Here is a 19,418-nt window from a genome sequence, read left to right as displayed (position 1 = left end):
ACTCATCAAAGACTCAGCCTTTCCTGGATGCTGTTTTTGTACCAAACCATGATTACAATCACCTGTTTGGAATCACATCATTATTTAGTTTTTTCACATAATTACTAGTTGAGCAGATAAAACATGAAATATCTCAGGTTCAATCTGTAAATGTAAGGTTTAAGTCGAAGCTGCCAAGTTGCCAAAGCTCTTAACCCTCAAATACTTGCATCATAATTAGTTTAGAAGTTAAGGTGCAACACTGGTGATCCCAAGGTTTACTGATTCAAGCCCCTCTAAGGCCAAGGTGCCATTGTTGTATTGTAAACGACCACAACTGCCAGTTCCTTTGGATAAAAGAATCTGCTAGATTACGTTATCGTCTGGCGTCTGGCCTTGAATATCAAGCTTCACTTGACATGACAGAGTCTTCAGGGACTTTTTAAGCGACCAGGTTAGCAATAGGTCCCTTCGGACGTCATGCCATTTAACTGGAAGACTTTAAACCAGCCTGAATATTATGGTTCTGTTTTTGTCTCAGATGAGTCACGAACCTCAATTCTTCAGGTAGAACAGCGGGGCGTCGAGTACAAGAGCACACTCACGCTCGGTGTTTAACAAGACAGCTGGCAGAGTGAAACAAAGATGTTGTGCTACCGTTGGTCTCTGGCTAGCTACGTTAACCACGATTTAGCAACATGCCCGGGAGGTGTTCAGAGACCTTCTTATACAAGTGTTTTAGCCTGACTCATTGCTACGTCATATGTAAAACCAGTTCTTCTTAATAGATCAAACACGGCCGATGGTTCCAGGTTGGTAAAGGCTTTTTCCTGTCCGGTCGAAGGTCCTGGGTTTGATTCCCAGGTGGAGCAGTCCGGGTCCTTTCTGTGTGGAGTTTGCGTGTGCTTTGGTTTCCTCCCACAGTCCAAAGACATGCAGTCAGGTTAACTGGAGCTACAAATTGCTCCTATTTGCCCTGTGATGGACTGGTGACTTGTCTGGGCTGTATAGGGAATAGGATAAAGCAGAGTGGTTAAACAGGTAATGAACAGAATGCCTTTATTTGTCATATACACCAACTAAGCATAACATTATGACAGGTGGAGTAAATAACACTGATCATCTCTTTATCACAGCACCTGCTGGTGGGTGGGATATATTAAGCAGTTGATGTGTTAGAAGCATGAAAGCGTAAGGATTTGAGAGAGTTTGATAAGGACCAAATTGTGATGGCTGGACAACTGGGTCAGAGCATCTCCAAAACTGCAGCTCTTGTGGGGTGTTCCCGGTCTGCAGTGGTCAGTATCTATCAAAAGTGGTTGGACCATGCTTTATGAATCTGGCTTTTTACACTCCGCCTCTGTTAATCGCCCGCGAACGCTTCTTTTGCACCCTGAAAAGGATTCTATTGTTGTGCATTCAATGTGCTAAAGCAAGAAATTATCTAAGTGTTTTATGTGTCAGCTAATAACACTCATAAACAGGACGACGCCACGTAGCCGTAAACGTCGCCCATTAGCCGAACGAAGCGAGCAGTAACGAGTCCGAAAATAACAGTCAATAACACCGACGAGTCTGTTTCTAAGCCTGGCTGTTGCTTTTATTACTCCTATAAAGGCGAATCATTAGGCCTAATGAAAAGCCTCAATCTTATCGAACCGCTAAATGGTTCCAGTCAGACGTCCCTCGTTTGCGACACTTATTAAAGCAAATAAATAAATGAATAATAAAGAAAGCGAGACGTCTGATCGAATCCGATAGACGCGCGTGCGAAGAAGACTCGCCACGAGTGGAAACGAATCACTTCGCTCCGTGCAGTCCGCGCTGCCGGAGCTGGGGTGAGAGTCTGAGTGATGGAGAGAGCACTCTGTGGGGGCTCTTTGAAGTCTTTAATGAGGCAAGAGGAGATGAGAGGCGATTACAAGGCCATCCTTTTACACACACACACACACACACACACACACACACACACACAGCTAAGAGATCAGAGCATCCTCCTACTTGTCTGCAAAGGAAGGATGTAGGCACAGTTCCTTTCCTCCGGCGGTCGTAGGATTTAGACGTCCTCGGGTCCTGTTTATTACCGTCTTTATCTTTATCTCTCGAATAAAACACACACACACACACACACACACACACACACACACACAATCCTATCAGGGATTATCTCTAATAATCAGGGTCACAGCAGCTCACTAGGTCGGATAATGAGCGTTTTATTAAAATGGCTTGTGTTTGCACCACAAATACGATGAGTCAATAATTCTGCAATTATAGTAGAGATGTCGTATTACCCTTCTCTGCCCTTTACCCTAGTTTGTAACCCTATATGTGGATGTATATACAGTGTATCACAAAAGTGAGTACACCCCTCACATTTCTGCAGATATTTAAGTATATCTTTTCATGGGACAACACTGACAAAATGACACTTTGACACAATGAAAAGTAGTCTGTGTGCAGCTTATATAACAGTGTAAATTTATTCTTCCCTCAAAATAACTCAATATACAGCCATTAATGTCTAAACCACCGGCAACAAAAGTGAGTACACCCCTTAGTGAAAGTTCCTGAAGTGTCAATATTTTGTGTGGCCACCATTATTTCCCAGAACTGCCTTAACTCTCCTGGGCATGGAGTTTACCAGAGCTTCACAGGTTGCCACTGGAATGCTTTTCCACTCCTCCATGACGACATCACGGAGCTGGCGGATATTCGAGACTTTGCGCTCCTCCACCTTCCGCTTGAGGATGCCCCAAAGATGTTCTATTGGGTTTAGGTCTGGAGACATGCTTGGCCAGTCCATCACCTTTACCCTCAGCCTCTTCAATAAAGCAGTGGTCGTCTTAGAGGTGTGTTTGGGGTCATTATCATGCTGGAACACTGCCCTGCGACCCAGTTTCCGGAGGGAGGGGATCATGCTCTGCTTCAGTATTTCACAGTACATATCGGAGTTCATGTGTCCCTCAATGAAATGTAACTCCCCAACACCTGCTGCACTCATGCAGCCCCAGACCATGGCATTCCCACCACCATGCTTGACTGTAGGCATGACACACTTATCTTTGTACTCCTCACCTGATTGCCGCCACACATGCTTGAGACCATCTGAACCAAATAAATTAATCTTGGTCTCATCAGACCATAGGACATGGTTCCAGTAATCCATGTCCTTTGTTGACATGTCTTCAGCAAACTGTTTGCGGGCTTTTTTGTGTAGAGACTTCAGAAGAGGCTTCCTTCTGGGGTGATAGCCATGCAGACCAATTTGATGTAGTGTGCGGCGTATGGTCTGAGCACTGACAGGCTGACCCCCCACCTTTTCAATCTCTGCAGCAATGCTGACAGCACTCTTGCGCCTATCTTTCAAAGACAGCAGTTGGATGTGACGCTGAGCACGTGCACTCAGCTTCTTTGGACAACCAACGCGAGGTCTGTTTTGAGTGGACCCTGCTCTTTTAAAACGCTGGATGATCTTGGCCACTGTGCTGCAGCTCAGTTTCAGGGTGTTGGCAATCTTCTTGTAGCCTTGGCCATCTTCATGTAGCACAACAATTCGTCTTTTAAGATCCTCAGAGAGTTTTTTGCCATGAGGTGCCATGTTGGAACTTTCAGTGACCAGTATGAGAGAGTTTGAGAGCTGTACTACTAAATTGAACACACCTGCTCCCTATGCACACCTGAGACCTAGTAACACTAACAAATCACATGACATTTTGGAGGGAAAATGACAAGCAGTGCTCAATTTGGACATTTAGGGGTGTAGTCTCTTAGGGGTGTACTCACTTTTGTTGCCGGCTGTTTAGACATTAATGGCTGTATATTGAGTTATTTTGAGGTAAGAATAAATTTACACTGTTATATAAGCTGCACACAGACTACTTTTCATTGTGTCAAAGTGTCATTTTGTCAGTGTTGTCCCATGAAAAGATATACTTAAATATCTGCAGAAATGTGAGGGGTGTACTCACTTTTGTGATACACTGTATGTATGCATGCACATGTGCACATGTGTTCCTCCCAGAGTCCAAAGACATGCAGTCAGGTTAATTGGAGACATTAAAAGTCCCCCATAGGTGTATGTGTGTGAAAACACTGAATGAATATACACTGATCAGCCATAACATTAAAACCACCTCACTGTCCATTTTATCAGCTCCACTTACCATATAGAAGCACTTTTTAGTTCTACAATTACTGGCTGTAGTCCATCTGTTTCTCTGCATGCTTTTTTGTGCCTGCTTTCACCCTGTTCTTCAATGGTCAGGACCCCCACAGGACCACCACAGAGCAGGTATTATTTAGGTGGTGGATCATTCTCAGCACTGCACTGACACTGACATGGTGGTGGTGTGTTGGTGTGTGTTGTGCTGGTATGAGTGGATATGACACAGCAGTGCTGATGGAGTTTTTAAACACCTCACTGTCGCTGCTGGACTGAGAATAGTCCACCAACCAAAAATATACAGCCAACAGCGCTGTCTAGTCTAAAAGATGACCGACTCAAACAGCAGCAATAGATGAGCGATCGTCTCTGACTTTACATCTACAAGGTGGACCAACTAGGTAGGAGTGTCTAATAGAGTGGACAGTGAGTGGACACGGTATTTAAAAACTCCAGCAGCACTGCTGTGTCTGATCCACTCATACCAGCACAACACACACTAACACAGTGCTGAGAATGATCCACCACCTAAATAATACCTACTCTGTGGGGGTTCTGACCATTGAAGAACAGGGTGAAAGCAGGCTAAAAAGGTATGTAGAGAAATAGATGGACTACAGTCAGTAATTGTAGAACTACAAAGTGCTCCTATATGGTAAGTGTAGTTGATAAAATGGACCTGTATATATATATATACATGACAATAAATATTATATGACAATAAATCTCGAATCTTGAATTTTAAATGTATTTCCTTTTATTTGAACATTTGTCAATGGCTTGTAAATCACGTTGAACTGCAGTTTAATTAGTTTGAAAGAAAATAATTTATTAATCAATAATTTATTTGTTAACTGATCATCGGAACCCCCCCCCCCCTTCACCCTGCACAGATCGAAAATGAACCCACATGCACGATGCTTAACTATGGTAAAAACAATACTGTGGCAAAAAATAAATCAGGTGGCCAAAATAACAAATAATTGACACACAAATCTCCACAGCCTGCAAAAAAAAAAATGAATAGAAATTAAAATTGGTTATCACAATATGGCAAGCTGCCCCGGCTGCCTGCAGCAACCACGTATGCAGAAAAGAGTGAATAGAGGGAACTGAAAGGCAGCTGGGGTGGCAATAAATGAGTCAACAGGCCTTCCCATCAACTGGTACAGCCTGCGCCCGGCCTGCGTCCATAAGTGAGGTCCGGGTGGAATAGGGACGGCACGTCACCTCTGTGGCAAGTCGCTCTTCCAGGGTGATTCCATTGTAAGACCTTGTAGAGCAGAAAATAATAATGAGACTAAATAACATTTTGATGTTTTTTTCTTGTCTTACAGCAAAGTTTCTGGGAAATCAGCTGGTGAGTTACGGTCAGCACCTCGCGGTGTCGTTCACATCTGAATCGAGCGAGCTGTTACCCCAGAGTGTGACCGTGGTCCTTGAAGGATCCGGAATGTCGGTCAGCGCCAGGGTGTTCTCCGAGCTGAACGTGGTTATCGAGACGGACCGCGCACCTCGTAGCGATTATACTCTCAGGTATGTGTGTAAGGCTATATATGTACCTGGCATCTCAGGTCCTGGCTTTTAGCTTCACTACCGGTCAATGTCCACACAGGTTTACTCCAGGTACTCTGGGCTCCTCCCATCTTTTAAAAACATGCAGAAGGTTTAAAATGACCCAGGTGTGATTAAGTGATCAGCAATGGAACCAAGTGGCACCAGATCCAGAGTGACCCTAATAAAATAAAATAAAATCATTTTTCATTGACCCGTATGTGGTTTAAAAAGAAAGATAAATTATTCAATTTGTTTTTAGTACTATAGGTACTGGTCAGGGTCATGGCGGGTCTGGCTACATAGGAAAAATCCATCTTACCATATAGAAGCACTCAGGACCCCCACAGGACCACCACAGAGCAGGTATTATTTGGGTGGTGGATCATTCTCAGCACTGCAGTGACACTGACATGGTGGTGGTGTGATAGTGTGTGTTGTGCTGGTATGAGTGGATCAGACACAGCAGCGCTGCTGGAGTTTTTAAACACCGTGTCCACTCACTGTCCACTCTATTAGACACTCCTACCTACTTGGTCCACCTTGTAGATGTAAGGTCAGAGACGATCGCTCATCTATCGCTGCTGTTTGAGTCGGTCATCTTCTAGACCTTCATCAGTGGTCACAGGACGCTGCCCACGGGGCACTGTTGGCTGGATATATTTTTGGTCGGTGGACTATTCTCAGTCCAGCAGCGCTGCTGTGTCTGATCTACTCATACCAGCACAACACACACTAACACACCCACCACCCAAATAATACCTGCTCTGTAGCGGTCCTGACCATTAAAGAACAGCATAAAAGGGGGCTAACAAAGCATGCAGAGAAACAGATGGACTACAGTCAGTAATTGAAGTGGTGAAAATCGCTTGAAAACAAGTTTAAAAAAAACCCTGACTTGGAGCTTCTGGTTTACACATCATATAGAAATCGGTTTGGCTAGTGGGACATAACGGACGAGCACCGATCACTTCTCATGTGCTTTAATTATTTCAATTAACTGAAAAGACCCAGGAAATTGCATAATTACATTCTCCTGCCTGATTGCAGGATTCATGAGACATGCTAAGTACCGTCGGATAATAGTCTAGCCTGGCAAGTCGCCTCAGGCTGTGAATTGCCGCGCTGAGTGAATTGCTCTGCTGATGGCGATCAACACAGCAGCTCCGCTACGGTCAACGACTCTCCAGCATTTCAATATTGACGCACGTTGTCGGTACAAGCACTCGACTCGATTAGAAGATCTACAGTGACCAATCAGTAAACTGTATAACTGATTTTGTGCAGGTCACATGTACACGCGCGTACACACACGCCGAAAGTGAGCAGTGGAAGAACGCGCTCTATGACCTCCACACCCTCCGGACGCAACCTCAGATCATACGAGACAACCTTCTGAATTTCTTACATTTACTTTGACTTCTGTTTGATTGCAGACAGGATGAACCTGAGATATTTCATGTTTTATCTGCTCAACGTCATTTCATTTATTAATAAACATCCAATCCTGCATTTCAGGCCTGCAACACATTCCAAAAAAAGTTTTTACCACTTTGTAATGTTGCCATTCCTTTTCACCACACTTAAAAGACGTTTTGACACAGAGAAGACCAAGTGATTTAGTGTTTCAGCAATTCTCCACACATTCTCTATTAGGGACAGGTCAGGACTGCAGGAGGGCCAGTCTGGTACCCGTACCCTCTTCTTCCGCAGCCATGCCTTTGTAATGTGTGCAGCATGTGGTTTTGCATCGTCTTGTTGAAAAATGCATGGACGTCTTGAAGGCAGCACATGTTGCTCTAAGATCTCAATGTACTTTTCTGCATTAATGCTGCCATCACAGAAGTGTAAATGACCCTGGCTTTTGGACTTGTTGCTAATAACAGTCTGGATGGTCCTTTTCTGGAATGCTGATTCATCTGACCACTGTGTGATGGTCCATCCTAGATGCCTCAGAGCCCAGAGAAGTCGACGCCGTTTCTGGACATGGTTAACATATGGCTTCTTTTTTGCACAGTAAAGTTTTAAGTGGCGTTTGTGCATGTAACTCTGTATTGTAGTGCTTGACAAAGGTTTGCCAAAGTAATCCCTCACCCATGTGGTTATATCAGCTATTGTTGAGTGGCGGTTCTTGATGCAGTGCCGTCTGAGGGATCGAAGATCACGGGCGTTCAGCTTAAGCTTGTGTTCTTGGCCTTTACGCACTGAAATTCCTCCTGATTCCTTGAATGGTTTAATGATATTATGTACTGTAGATGGAGAAATATGTAAATCCTTTCCAATCATTCTTTGAGGTTCATTGTTTTTAAACATTTCAATCATTTTCTCACACATTTGTGGACAAACTGGAGATCCTCTGATCATCTTTGCTCATCAAAGACTCAGCCTTTCCTGGCTGCTGCTTTTGTACCAAACAATGATTACAATCACCTGTTTGGAATCACATCATTATTTAGTTTTTTCACCTCATTACTAGCATTAAATTGCCCCCTGTCCCAACTTTTTTGGAATGCGTTGTAGACCTGAAATGCAGGAATGGATGTTTATTAACAAATGAAATGAAGTTGAGCAGATAAAACATGAAATATCTCAGGTTCATCCTGTCTGCAATCAAATAAAAGTCAAAGTAAATGTAAGGAACACTGCATTCTTATTTTATTTGCATTTTCCATACTGTCCCAACTTCTTCTGATCTGGGGTTGTACATAAGCAAAGAAAAAAAAACTAACCAGGATTCCCTCAGTAGCAAAGAGCCGAATCCGCTGTCTGATTCCCCCGTCCCTTACCGGGCCAGGGGGCCTTCTGATAGAGGTGCAGCCCGTGGACGGTGTGAGACCGGTGTGAGCCACAGGCTAAATACCAGCACAAAAATCATCGAGGGGCATTTTGGCAAGACCTACAAGACAAGGGGCACATCAAATTTGTATAAAGTTTTAAAACTCTTAAATTATACCGGGGTGGCACAATAAATGGCATTGTCGCTTTACAGCAAGAAGGGTCTGGGTTTGTTTCCTTACGTTAGACAGCCAAGATCTTTTCTGAGTGGGTGCTACCCACCACATGATTTCCTCAGTAGCAAAGATTCCCCGTCCCTGACCGGGCACAGTGGTAAGCGGGTGCTAAACTTCATCTAAGGCTAAACACTGGCACAAGACAGATAGCGTCTGTAAGTACTGTAAAAGGAAAGTTAAAAAGTACTTTGAAGAGAGAGTTCAACAAGGTAAATGGGTGCTGCCCAGGTGGCGCAACAGGATAATCGGCCAGCACAGTGGTCCCCAACCTTTTTTGCACCACAGATATCATTTCATGGACTATAGAGGGGGGGCGGGAGGATTAAAAAACACCTTCTGAATTCCCTGGTTTGAATCTCAGCTCTGCTACCGGTTGGCTGGGCGCCCTCTACCCTCCAACAGGCACAATGCCTGCAGCAGACATAATTGGCCTCTCGTCTGCTGGGTGGGAAAGACCAGACTAAAAAGGGGTGGGGTTATCAACGCTGTGTAAGAACCCTGGTTGCCCAGGGCATCTGTACAGAACGTGGAGGAGCGCAGAAATCGGGGCGTGGCTCTGCATACGCGAAGCCAATCTCACACGCAAATCCACCGAAGCATAGGTGAATAAGAAGGGATCGGTAGGACTGCACACACATTGGAGGGAGTGTGTGTCAGGCAAATATACCCCCTCTTTGGACGTCTCCCCCAGTAGCAAACTGGCTACGCTAAATTGGGAGAAAAACGGGAAAAATGCATAAAAAATTAATACGACATTTTAAACAGCATCATTCTGCTAAATATGCGGAGTCTGTCAAAGCAAACAAAGGCAAAGACGTTAAAGCTAAGCTAGCAAGAGTGAAATTAAAAATGTAATGTTTGGGTTTAGCGATTTCATTTTTTTCATTTGTGTAGCGTTCAAGTGTCTCATGTTTTCTGGTTAATCTGCTTTATGAGGCGTCCTAGCAATCCTACGGCAATTCAGTTAGTTACGACAGCTTTGACGTTACATGGACTACACAAGACATGTGAAGAAGTCCTGTTGCATCTGGTACCTTTGTACGTTGTCTAGAAAAAGTTCAGGTGCAGGAATGGGAGAACCTGTTGGTCCCACAGATGCTCAATTGGGTTCAAGCCCGGTGAATTAGGGGGCCAGGGTAGTACTTATCCTCCAGGCCACCCAAGAAGGATGGGGGTCCCTGCTGAGTCTGGTTCCTCTCAAGGTTTCTTCCTGTAATTTGGAGGGAGTTTTTCCTTGCCACTGTGGCCCTCGGCTTGCTCAATAGGTGTTGTTGGTCTATTGGTCCTGGATTTGACTTGACTTGCTACTTGGAAGTCTTGGTCATGCTCTTCCAGCCAATGTCAGACATTTCTAGCCGTGTGACATGTCGCAATTGTCTTGCTGATCCCATCCACCCCAGGGAAGATAATTTTACCCATGGTACTTTCATTTATGACAGGGGTGGGGGGGGGGGGGTCAAAACACAGATGAGTATTTTCATCTTTGAGACCTTCTCTGGATGTTCTAGGTTTACATTCAACCGTTAAGGTAGTTTGACGGTTGATTTTTTACATGACCCAGGCAATCTGTAAAATCTGGTTTCATTGTGGTTTACAAGATGTAACATAAAGGGGGCGTTCGTGTGCAAGTTTATTTAATTATTATTTGAAAAAGCCTCTTCGAACTGATATTTTCAGGTCTTTCCAAAGATGTTAGATGTTAGACTTAGGGGTTTAAGTCTGGGCATCAGATCAAAAAGTTGCCAGAGTTTTTTTTTTTACCCATGTGACTTTTGTCTTGCCACTTTCCAATGTCACCAAGGCCTGATTTATGGAGCACAATGCAGATGGTTGTTCGTCAACCAGGTTCTCCCATTCCATTATAGATGCTCTCTCCTACCGTTCCGACTAACGCCCCTAAGGATTCCCAATTTAAGCATTTCGAAATCATTGAGGCCACTGTGGTTCAGGAAACAATCAAAGCTTTATGTATTGTTTTATATCCCTGCCCTGATCTACGCCCTGCCGCAGATCCACGGACACTTTCTCAGATTTTATGGCTCGTTTTCTGTCCTGACAGGGCCATCACGAACCCAGGTTTGTGCCTTTCCTAACTACGTGCAATCAGTTTTAAATCGTAACAGGTAGGACACAGGTCTAGACACTGATCGATGATGATTAGAGCAAACAGAAGGCACCCGATCAGAATTTAGAGTGCAACAGCGAACAGCGGTCAGCTCTGAGACGCGCTTTCATTTAGTCATTATGGGCGACTGATGGGTAAATAATGGCAATTTTATCCATTAACAATCAAATCCACAACACAATAACGTGTGATGCAATTCCACGGGGTCTGAATACTTACTGAATCGATTTTGAGAGAGTTTTCTCACTTAAAGCCTTGTCGCTTTGCAACATCCTCCACCAGCTCCATTAGCCTCCAATTGCCACCCTTATCAAATACCATCCCAACCGTGATTTTAGATCTTCTGGCACCTGGCATCCTTCTAGCGGTTCCCCGTTTAAGACTTGTGTCTGATGGTGGAACTCCCTTCCACAATCGCTTCATGGCTGTTCCTTTATGTAAAAGGCACTGTAGCAATTAAACCGCCCAGGTGGCGCAGCGGTAAAAAACGCTAGCACACCAGAGCTGGGATTCCGAATACATCATATCGAATCTCAGCTCCGCCATCCGGCTGGGCTGGGCGGCTACATGAGCAACGTTTGGCTGTTGTTCATCCGGGTAGGGAGCCGGATAGGGACCTCATGACTGATGCAATCACAACCTCGGCTGGCTGATCGATGGCGTCTGCACAGAGTGGAGGAATAATGCGTTGATCAGGGTGAGGCTCTCCGTGCACAAGGCTGATTGGCATGAGAACTCGCCCTGTGCAGGTAAGAAGATGCAGTCGGGTACTGCTCACGTGTCTCATGTGTGGTGGGGGCGTGTGTCAGTTCGCTTTCCTCAGTCAGGGGTGAGGGTTAGCGCCAGTAGAGAGGAAGCATTACGCAATCGGGCAAAAATTGGACGCGGTAAAAATGCTGTTCAGATAGGGGTGGGATATTTAAAAAAAAAGACAGATAGGGTCTCTCTCATAACTAATGCAATTACGACTCCTGCTGCCTGATTGAGACGAGGAAAGAGTGCTGTCAGGGTGTGTCTCTCCGTACACAGTGCTGATCCGCATTGCACTCGTCAAAGTTTAAGTGACAAAATGCATACGGCTGCTAGGGGTGGGCAATATGGCCTTTAAATAATATCACAATATTTTGGGGTATTTTTGCGATAATGATATTCCCTCGCGATATATTAGAACACTTTTTTTTAAACGTTTATTTTAAAAACACCTTTGTTTTGCAGACACTCAGGAAATCTAAGGTACAAATGTTACTAAATGTACATTAAATTAAGCATCACTTCCAGTAAAGCTGGGCAATATGGCTAAAAAACTTTATATCTCCATATGCTTTTGAGAAGTGGTGATATACCATACATTACACAACAGTTAGTTCCGACCTTACAATCTGATTGGTTGAGAAGCGTTCTAACTGTGCTGATATTCGTGATAACAGCACGGTCTTTTCACACCACACCTGTATTACTCCGCTGACGCGTTGCCATTAACGACAAGCTTCATGCACACAAACGTGCACGCAGGCGACACCGACTTTATTCCCGATTGCGTTTTAAATCCGTTATCTGATATACAATCTAGCGCACTGTGTAGGGAACATAAATCAATTGTCTAATTCACTATCTAGTGCACTATGTAGGGAACATAAATCCGTGATCTGATACACAATCTAGTGCACTATGTAGGGAACATTAATGTGTTTGTAACGCGAACAGTTAGCTTAATAGCCCAGTTAGCAGCTCCTAGAAGTTCTGTTATCACCCATATCCTTTGGTGTGTGCGAGAGGTTTTTTATTTCTTTTTTTCCCTTCGGAGGTTCTTGCCCTCTTCTTCTTGTTCTTCTTACCTCCCTGAAATGAGTTTTTGCAACTTAAGATGTCTGCTTTGTAGTGTTAAACTTTATATTCGTTGTGGAACTACTTTTTGGCGGAAGGTATTGTCAATATTAAAGCATATTTATTATGAAATTCAGGGCTTCTTCGATTTATTTTCTTTCTTTATTTTGTAAAAACTGTTGTATAAAAGCAATAGAACACTTGAGGTCGTGTGTTATCGCGAATAACATAACATCACGGCTGTGACTCGTCGCAGGCACGAGCCGAAGGCGACACACACTCCCTCTCGTGTTCTATTGCTTAAATATAATGTAAACTTAAAGTACAATGGCAGGTCACACGTGTTTTACCTTATATTGTTTATAAGTTCTCTTAAAACACAGAACATTGTAGTTCTGATCAATTCTGACTAATTACAGTGTTTATATTTTGTATTATTACAGGCTGTATTTGTATTAATATTGACAACATTTATTGCTGCCTTCAAGTCGTGTTGAAAATATCATGTTTGCGAGATGAGGGCACATGAACGGCAACTCAATGTCGTATTTACCAGTGGGAAACTCGGATTTTTCGATGAGCCCCGAGTTTCCGATGTGGGGGCGTGTTATTAACAAAACGTCATGGCGACTGCCGGTATGGATGCTGCCCCTACAGTAAACGCTAAAAGTTTTGAGCTTATTAGCGGTAGTTTTGCATGTTACATGTAAAGTTCAAGCTTGTATGCATTTTGTGCACAATGTGCACTTGTTCTGAAGAATAGCAACAAAGCTGATCAGAAGAACCCAAAAAGTGTTGCCTCATGAGCAGATATCCGTACATTCATCCACCTGTTTTGGTATATTCAGTCGATTAGCTAACAAGCTGCATTAAACAAGCATAAACAAAAGGAGTTTTGTCATGGCGTCCATTTTTACATGACCAAAAACCACTTGAACGCACATCATGTCGTAATTATGACCTCCGAACTCGTAAGTAGAAACTTCCGAGAAGGACTTGAAGGCAGCATAAATTAAACAAACCAGCAGAATCTCACAATCACATTTCTGCTCCGTTTTACTTCGAATAAATGAACATGAAAAAATCCCGAAAACGTTTAATATTTGATCATGATTTGCTTTCATTTCATAATGAAAGCGTGTCTGTCAATTATACAACAACCAATGAAGAGAGAGCTAAATTCGAAGTTCTGATTGGTTCATACATCTGAATCTCTGAATCGGAGTTGTCTGAAGAGAGTTGATTCTGACTCATTGACTCAGTGATTCAGTTTCCATGCTCATAACCACTGAAGTCGTGCGTCATTCTGTGGTCCTCGTTATGCCCCTATTTGGAGACCTGGGTCTAACTCAGATTTCCTCTGGGGAAAAATGAACGGGGTTTTCAAAAAATCGACTCTAACGCATCTTGTGCTAAATAAACATGTTCAGAACACTCTACGTTTTGTCCTGTGTACATTTATCTCCTGTACATCACTGGATCCTCACTGGAGGTTGTTAAAGGGTCGTAATACTAATAATGCTACACGAAAGCTAATGCTATGGCGCATTAATTAGACATCACTGAACTACACCAATCAAATCAACGGAACGAGCGGCTCGCTTTTGGTGAGTACAACCAAAGGCGTAACACCCAACCATCCTTGCTTTCTACTTTAATGTATCTAGCTACTAAAAATATAAAGTAAAACTTGTGAATATCACTCCACTGTTACACTGGTGAATCGCGCTGCTTCGTGAGGTTATTTAAGAGGCTTATAAAAGAAAAAAAAAAGAAAAAATTAAGAGGCTTCCAGTCTAGTGACGTCAATTCAGTGCGCAGTAGCATTAGCTTACATGTAGCAATATTCATATTTTGACTCTTTAACGACTTCATAATTCAGAGGATCCAGTGATAATAGACAGAAGAATCTCCATAAAACAAAACGTAACAGCTCTGGAACATTTTTTATGACTACAGGATGCGAGAGAGGCAATTTGCGAAATCTCCACCCATTTTTCCTATTCAAAATTTCTCTTAGACCCGGGTTACCAAATATGGGCATAACAACATGGCGTGGCCTACAAAATTACGACACGACTTCAGTGGTCTATATGTGAAGGAAAGCGTTCCGCTTAGCGCTTTTGTGTTTTCAACGTTCTCAGATGGTAACCTGTGTTTTTGTTGTCACATCATTCTCGGACTCACGCAGTGACCGACACTCCTCGTACTCATGCGGGCGCTTTTGCTTTAAGTGCTAAAATAAATGCGATGTTGCCACCGTTTGTCGTCATCGTGTTTTTGTACGTTTTGCAAATTACAGTCGTTTGCTTGGAGTCTGACCTTCTGTATCCGAAAACCTTCCACACTAGTGATGTAGCACCGCTTGTAGGGACTAGTTCGTCCTCGGTGCTAACTCCGGTACGACTCTCTGCATTGGTCGCCATTATTTCATTGTTACGCACTTGAGAGTGAGTGATGCACGTTTGCTAACAATATCGCGATATGGCAAAAATAATTTCGAGTTTGCAACTATACCGGTATTATCGTGAACGATGATATATCGCCCACCCCTAACGGCTGCCCACGTATTGGAGGGGGCGTGGGTTCGCTCCGTTCTCCTCAATCAGAGCGGGGATCGGCATTGATAAACGCGGTATATATATATATATATATATATATATATATATATATATATACTGTATATATATATATATATTTATTTTATTTTATTTCCTCGATCTGCCGGAAACCCCACGTTCAGAACCAGAAGGATCCGTTTGCCTGGAATCCTCAGCATTAAAAAACGGAAGTACGAAGACACACGCGTGCGAAAATTTGTTCCCGTTAGCCGCTATTTCTGGCTGCTCATCGGCAGGGTGTGGACCCCGTGAATACACACGAGGGAGCAGTCGCATTCGCACTCGCATTCGCACTCGCATTCGCATTCGCACACAGACGCATCCGCGCGTGCGAGAACGCGAGTGTCGTCGACAATATTGTTCCTGACACAGACAATGTGCTAAGCTCCGTTTCAGGGACTAATTTTAATGAGGCTGCGAGATCAGGGAACGGAGGTGGAGTCGGCGACACGAGGTAGGGTAGGTAGGTAAAAAAAAAAAAAAGAAGGAACAGACAGGATCCGGACGCGGGTTCGCACGTGCGCCGACACGCTGTCGGATCGTCACGTGCTCTGTGAATCTGCTCCCTGTGATGCCAGCCTGTAGCTGTTTCACGACTGGAAAACTTGTAATGAGGCTTTCGTGTGAGAACGTTGTGGTAGGAAGTCCCTTTAAACTTTGAGAATTTTGACAATTGGGTGTGCCTGAGGGAGGCATTGTGTTGATTGGGTGTCATTCCCACAGTATAGTTGCAACCCTTGCTGTCTGCAAGTATCCCACCACTAGTGTTGGTAGCAAGTTCTGTACCCGTTATAGCTCTCTGTCAATCATATGTGAATCTGACTATGGACTGTGGCCTTTAATCTTGTGGGGAAGGTTCACACGCCCCCCTCCGACACCTGTGCAGCAGCCGACCGCTTCTTTTCACCTACACGAGGCGAGTTCATATGGGGCTCATTTACATTTTCAGCACTTAGCAGACGCCTTGAAAGTCCAAAGCGACTTACAGTACTGTGACAGTATACATCATACATCTAAGCAATCGATGGTTAAGAGCCTTGTTTAAGGGCCCAACAGCAGCAACCTGGCAGTGGTGGGGCTTGAACCAGCGACGTTCTGATTACTAGTCCAGCACCTTAAGCGCTAGGAGAGTCACAGTACAGAGAGTCAGGCACTGATCTCCATTATCCCTCATCTCTGTGCAGGCTCCATCGATCAGCCAGCAGAGGTCGTAATTACTTCCAATCATTGTTCTTGTTGGTGCCCAGCTTGCCAGTAGCAGAGTGCAGCTTTTAAAACAATAACTGAGGCCACTCAGGTAGCGCAGCGGTAAAAACACGCGCTGCAACCAGAGCTGGATCTCGAAAGTGCGTCGTTTCGAATCCAGCTCTGCCTTCACCGGTCGAGGCTGGGCGGCTATATGAACAACGATTGGCCTGTTGTTCAGGTGGGGGGGGCGGGATTTGAGACCGGAGGGGATGCTCTCTCAGGACTGGGGCGGTTGCGCCCTCTGCTGGCTGGTCGGTGGCGCCTGCATGGAGACGGGAGGGGGTGCGGCATGAGTGTGTGATCCTCCGTGCGCGGTGCTCTGCTGCGCTGCACTCGTCAAGTGTGGGTGATAAGACGGTCGATTGGCTGTGCACGTGTCGGAGGAGGCGTGGAACGGCCTCGTCAGCCCCAATCAGGAGCAGGGACCGGCATTAGTGAGAGGATGATTGATGGGATGAAATTGGACGTGCTAAATTTATTAAAAAAATAAAAAATAAAAAACTGACTGTACATATTAAATAGGCATAGCTAATAATGTGCCCGGTGAGTGTAGGTTAATCAGGGTAGGTCATCCGAATAATAACTGACCGTTCGTTTGCAAGCCATTGGGTGTACTTACTTACAAAGAGCCTGGTCAAACGGCATTCGCTGCCATCAGGAACAAGTGGCAGAATAATTCGAGATTATTTATCTGCCTCTGTTCATGCACCGTTGCCTTGTATTCTTAAAAAAGGCACTTTATTTAAATGAGGGCATCATCTAATCAGGGTTGTTCAAACTTATTTTCAAGCGACCCAGACAACACAAACAATGCATCTTACTCTTCCTGTGAACAATCTGGTTCCACTGCGGTTTACAAGATGTAACATAATGCCTCCACAAGGGGGTGTTTGCGTACAATTTTATTTAATTAATAATATTTTTCTCTGCATACCTTTTTTTCCGGTTTAAAACCCTGGTCTAGATGTTCGTCTGCACCGGGCACCCTACTATCACATGGTACGCATGTTTAACAAGCTTGCCTTTCGTCCACAGGTTAACCGAAACAGAGCTGAGTCCACCGCTCTCTTCATTCGAGTTCCGCCGTTTGCTCTACAACCTGACCGCACTATACGTCAGCAACGCAGGAGGACAAAACTGTAAGTGGAGTTTCGTTGTGTTCCCATGTGTCCTTTCGTTTGTTTGTTTGTTTTTGTTCAGCTGTGGTTCTGGGGGGGCCAAGATCAAGGGCAAATATGTAGCAAAGTGGCCAGAATGGATGGGCTGATGTGGACTGACGGTAGCAAATATGATAACTATAAAGACTTAAGTGACTTTACTGGCTATGTCCGAGAAAGAGGGGTGGCCGAAACAGTCTAGGCTTTGGGAGGCGCACTTGTCCCAAGCCCAAACGGAATCATAAGGGTTGCATCAGGAGGGGCATTCAGACCAGATCTGCTGTGGCCACCCCTGTATATGGAAGCTATTTAAGTACACGTATATTGACCCCATATAAGACTGAGGACCGTGGTAGGGGTGGCACCAGGATGGTCCAACATACAAAAGCTGATGGACCCGCTGGTTGTAACGGACAGCTGCAGAAGTAATTCAGCAGACAGACTCGTATCCTTCTACATTGACATTTTGGCTGGCGTAGGGTGTCAGTTTCTTCTAATTGACTCCTAAATCATCTGCACCTCATAAATGTCAATCCGCTCCAGGTGGAAGTTTTTCTATGTATCACGGTTCTTCATTTTCAAACTTGCCAGCTCCTCTGTTGGCAAATCTGCTGTCTTTTTAAAGCCGTCATACCAGGCTGCTCAGTCCAGACTGTGCCACCCTAGCGCCTGGTGATCACCTGGAGTACCACCTGGAGGAGCCAGTGGTACACAGCTGTTTGAGAAGCACTGTACTAACGAATACACAATAATGATCATGTGCAGCGGTTATCTGGATGTTCGCCGTATGGCCAAAAATATGTTGGACAGTAAGTAAAAGTAAAGTAAAAGTAAAGTAAGTAAAATTTATTTATATAGCACTTTTCACAGATAAGAATGACAAAGTGCTTTACAAAAACATTGCATGACAAAATATATACATTCATCTACATAATAAAATACAACATAAAATAAATTAAACAATAATAATAATAATAAATAAAAAAATCATAATAATAAATGAAAAAAAAAATAATAATAATAATAATAATTCATTCAACATTATACAAATGCCTGCTTGAAAAGATAAGTCTTTAGTTGTTTTTTAAAAGAATCTACAGAATCTGCAGATCTTAAAATGTTGGGTAGTGCGTTCCATAATTTTGGAGCGTTGACCTCAAACGTGCAATCCCCACGAGTCTTTAAGCGGGAGCGTGGGACAGACAGCAAGTTCAGCTTGCTAGACCCTTGTTGAGTATTGTTGCTCCCCTTAACTTAATACTTTTGGTCACTTGAGCTCTGCCATGCCAAAGTTGGCCAACATTGTCTCAAAGGAGCTATTTAAGTGCAAGTATATTGACCACTGATAGTGAGCTATTTGGACATCCCAAATGAATATGTTGAATAGGTCTCTGTGGTAGGGGTGGCACCAGGATCGTCCTCTGTAGGATGATCCTCCAACATGCAGAAGCCGATGGACCCGCTGGTTGTAACGGGCAGCTGCAGTAGTAGACTCGTGTCCTTCTGCGTTGCCATTTTAGCCTGCAGAGGGTGTCAGTTTCTCCTAATTGACTCCTAAATCACCTGCACCTTGTTAACAATAATCCGCTCCAGGTGGAGGTTTTTCTATATTTTAGGGTTTCTCCCTCTCACACTTGCCAGCTCCTCTGTTGGCAAACCTGCTATCTTTCTAAAGCTGTGATACCGGGCTGCTCTGTCCAGGCTGTGCCACCCTAGTCCCTGGTGGTACACAGC

The 19,418-nt window shown here is 44.1% G+C and overlaps 1 protein-coding gene across 1 annotated transcript in view; it reads left to right on the top strand.

Moving 5' to 3' along the window:
* lamc3 (laminin, gamma 3) overlaps nt 1-19,418 on the top strand; it is a 226,051-nt gene that overhangs the window by 120,928 nt on the left and 85,705 nt on the right. Inside the window, exons 10-11 of the mRNA XM_062989196.1 lie at nt 5,482-5,680; nt 17,563-17,666. Coding sequence (XP_062845266.1) covers nt 5,482-5,680; nt 17,563-17,666 — 303 coding nt within the window. The remainder of the gene's footprint in view (nt 1-5,481; nt 5,681-17,562; nt 17,667-19,418) is intronic.

Source organism: Trichomycterus rosablanca, chromosome 26 (genome assembly GCF_030014385.1).
Source record: "Trichomycterus rosablanca isolate fTriRos1 chromosome 26, fTriRos1.hap1, whole genome shotgun sequence".
In the NCBI taxonomy this organism is placed as follows: Eukaryota; Metazoa; Chordata; class Actinopteri; order Siluriformes; family Trichomycteridae; genus Trichomycterus; species Trichomycterus rosablanca.
Note: the sequence above shows the minus strand (reverse complement) of the source record. Positions and strands in the feature narration are given on the sequence as shown.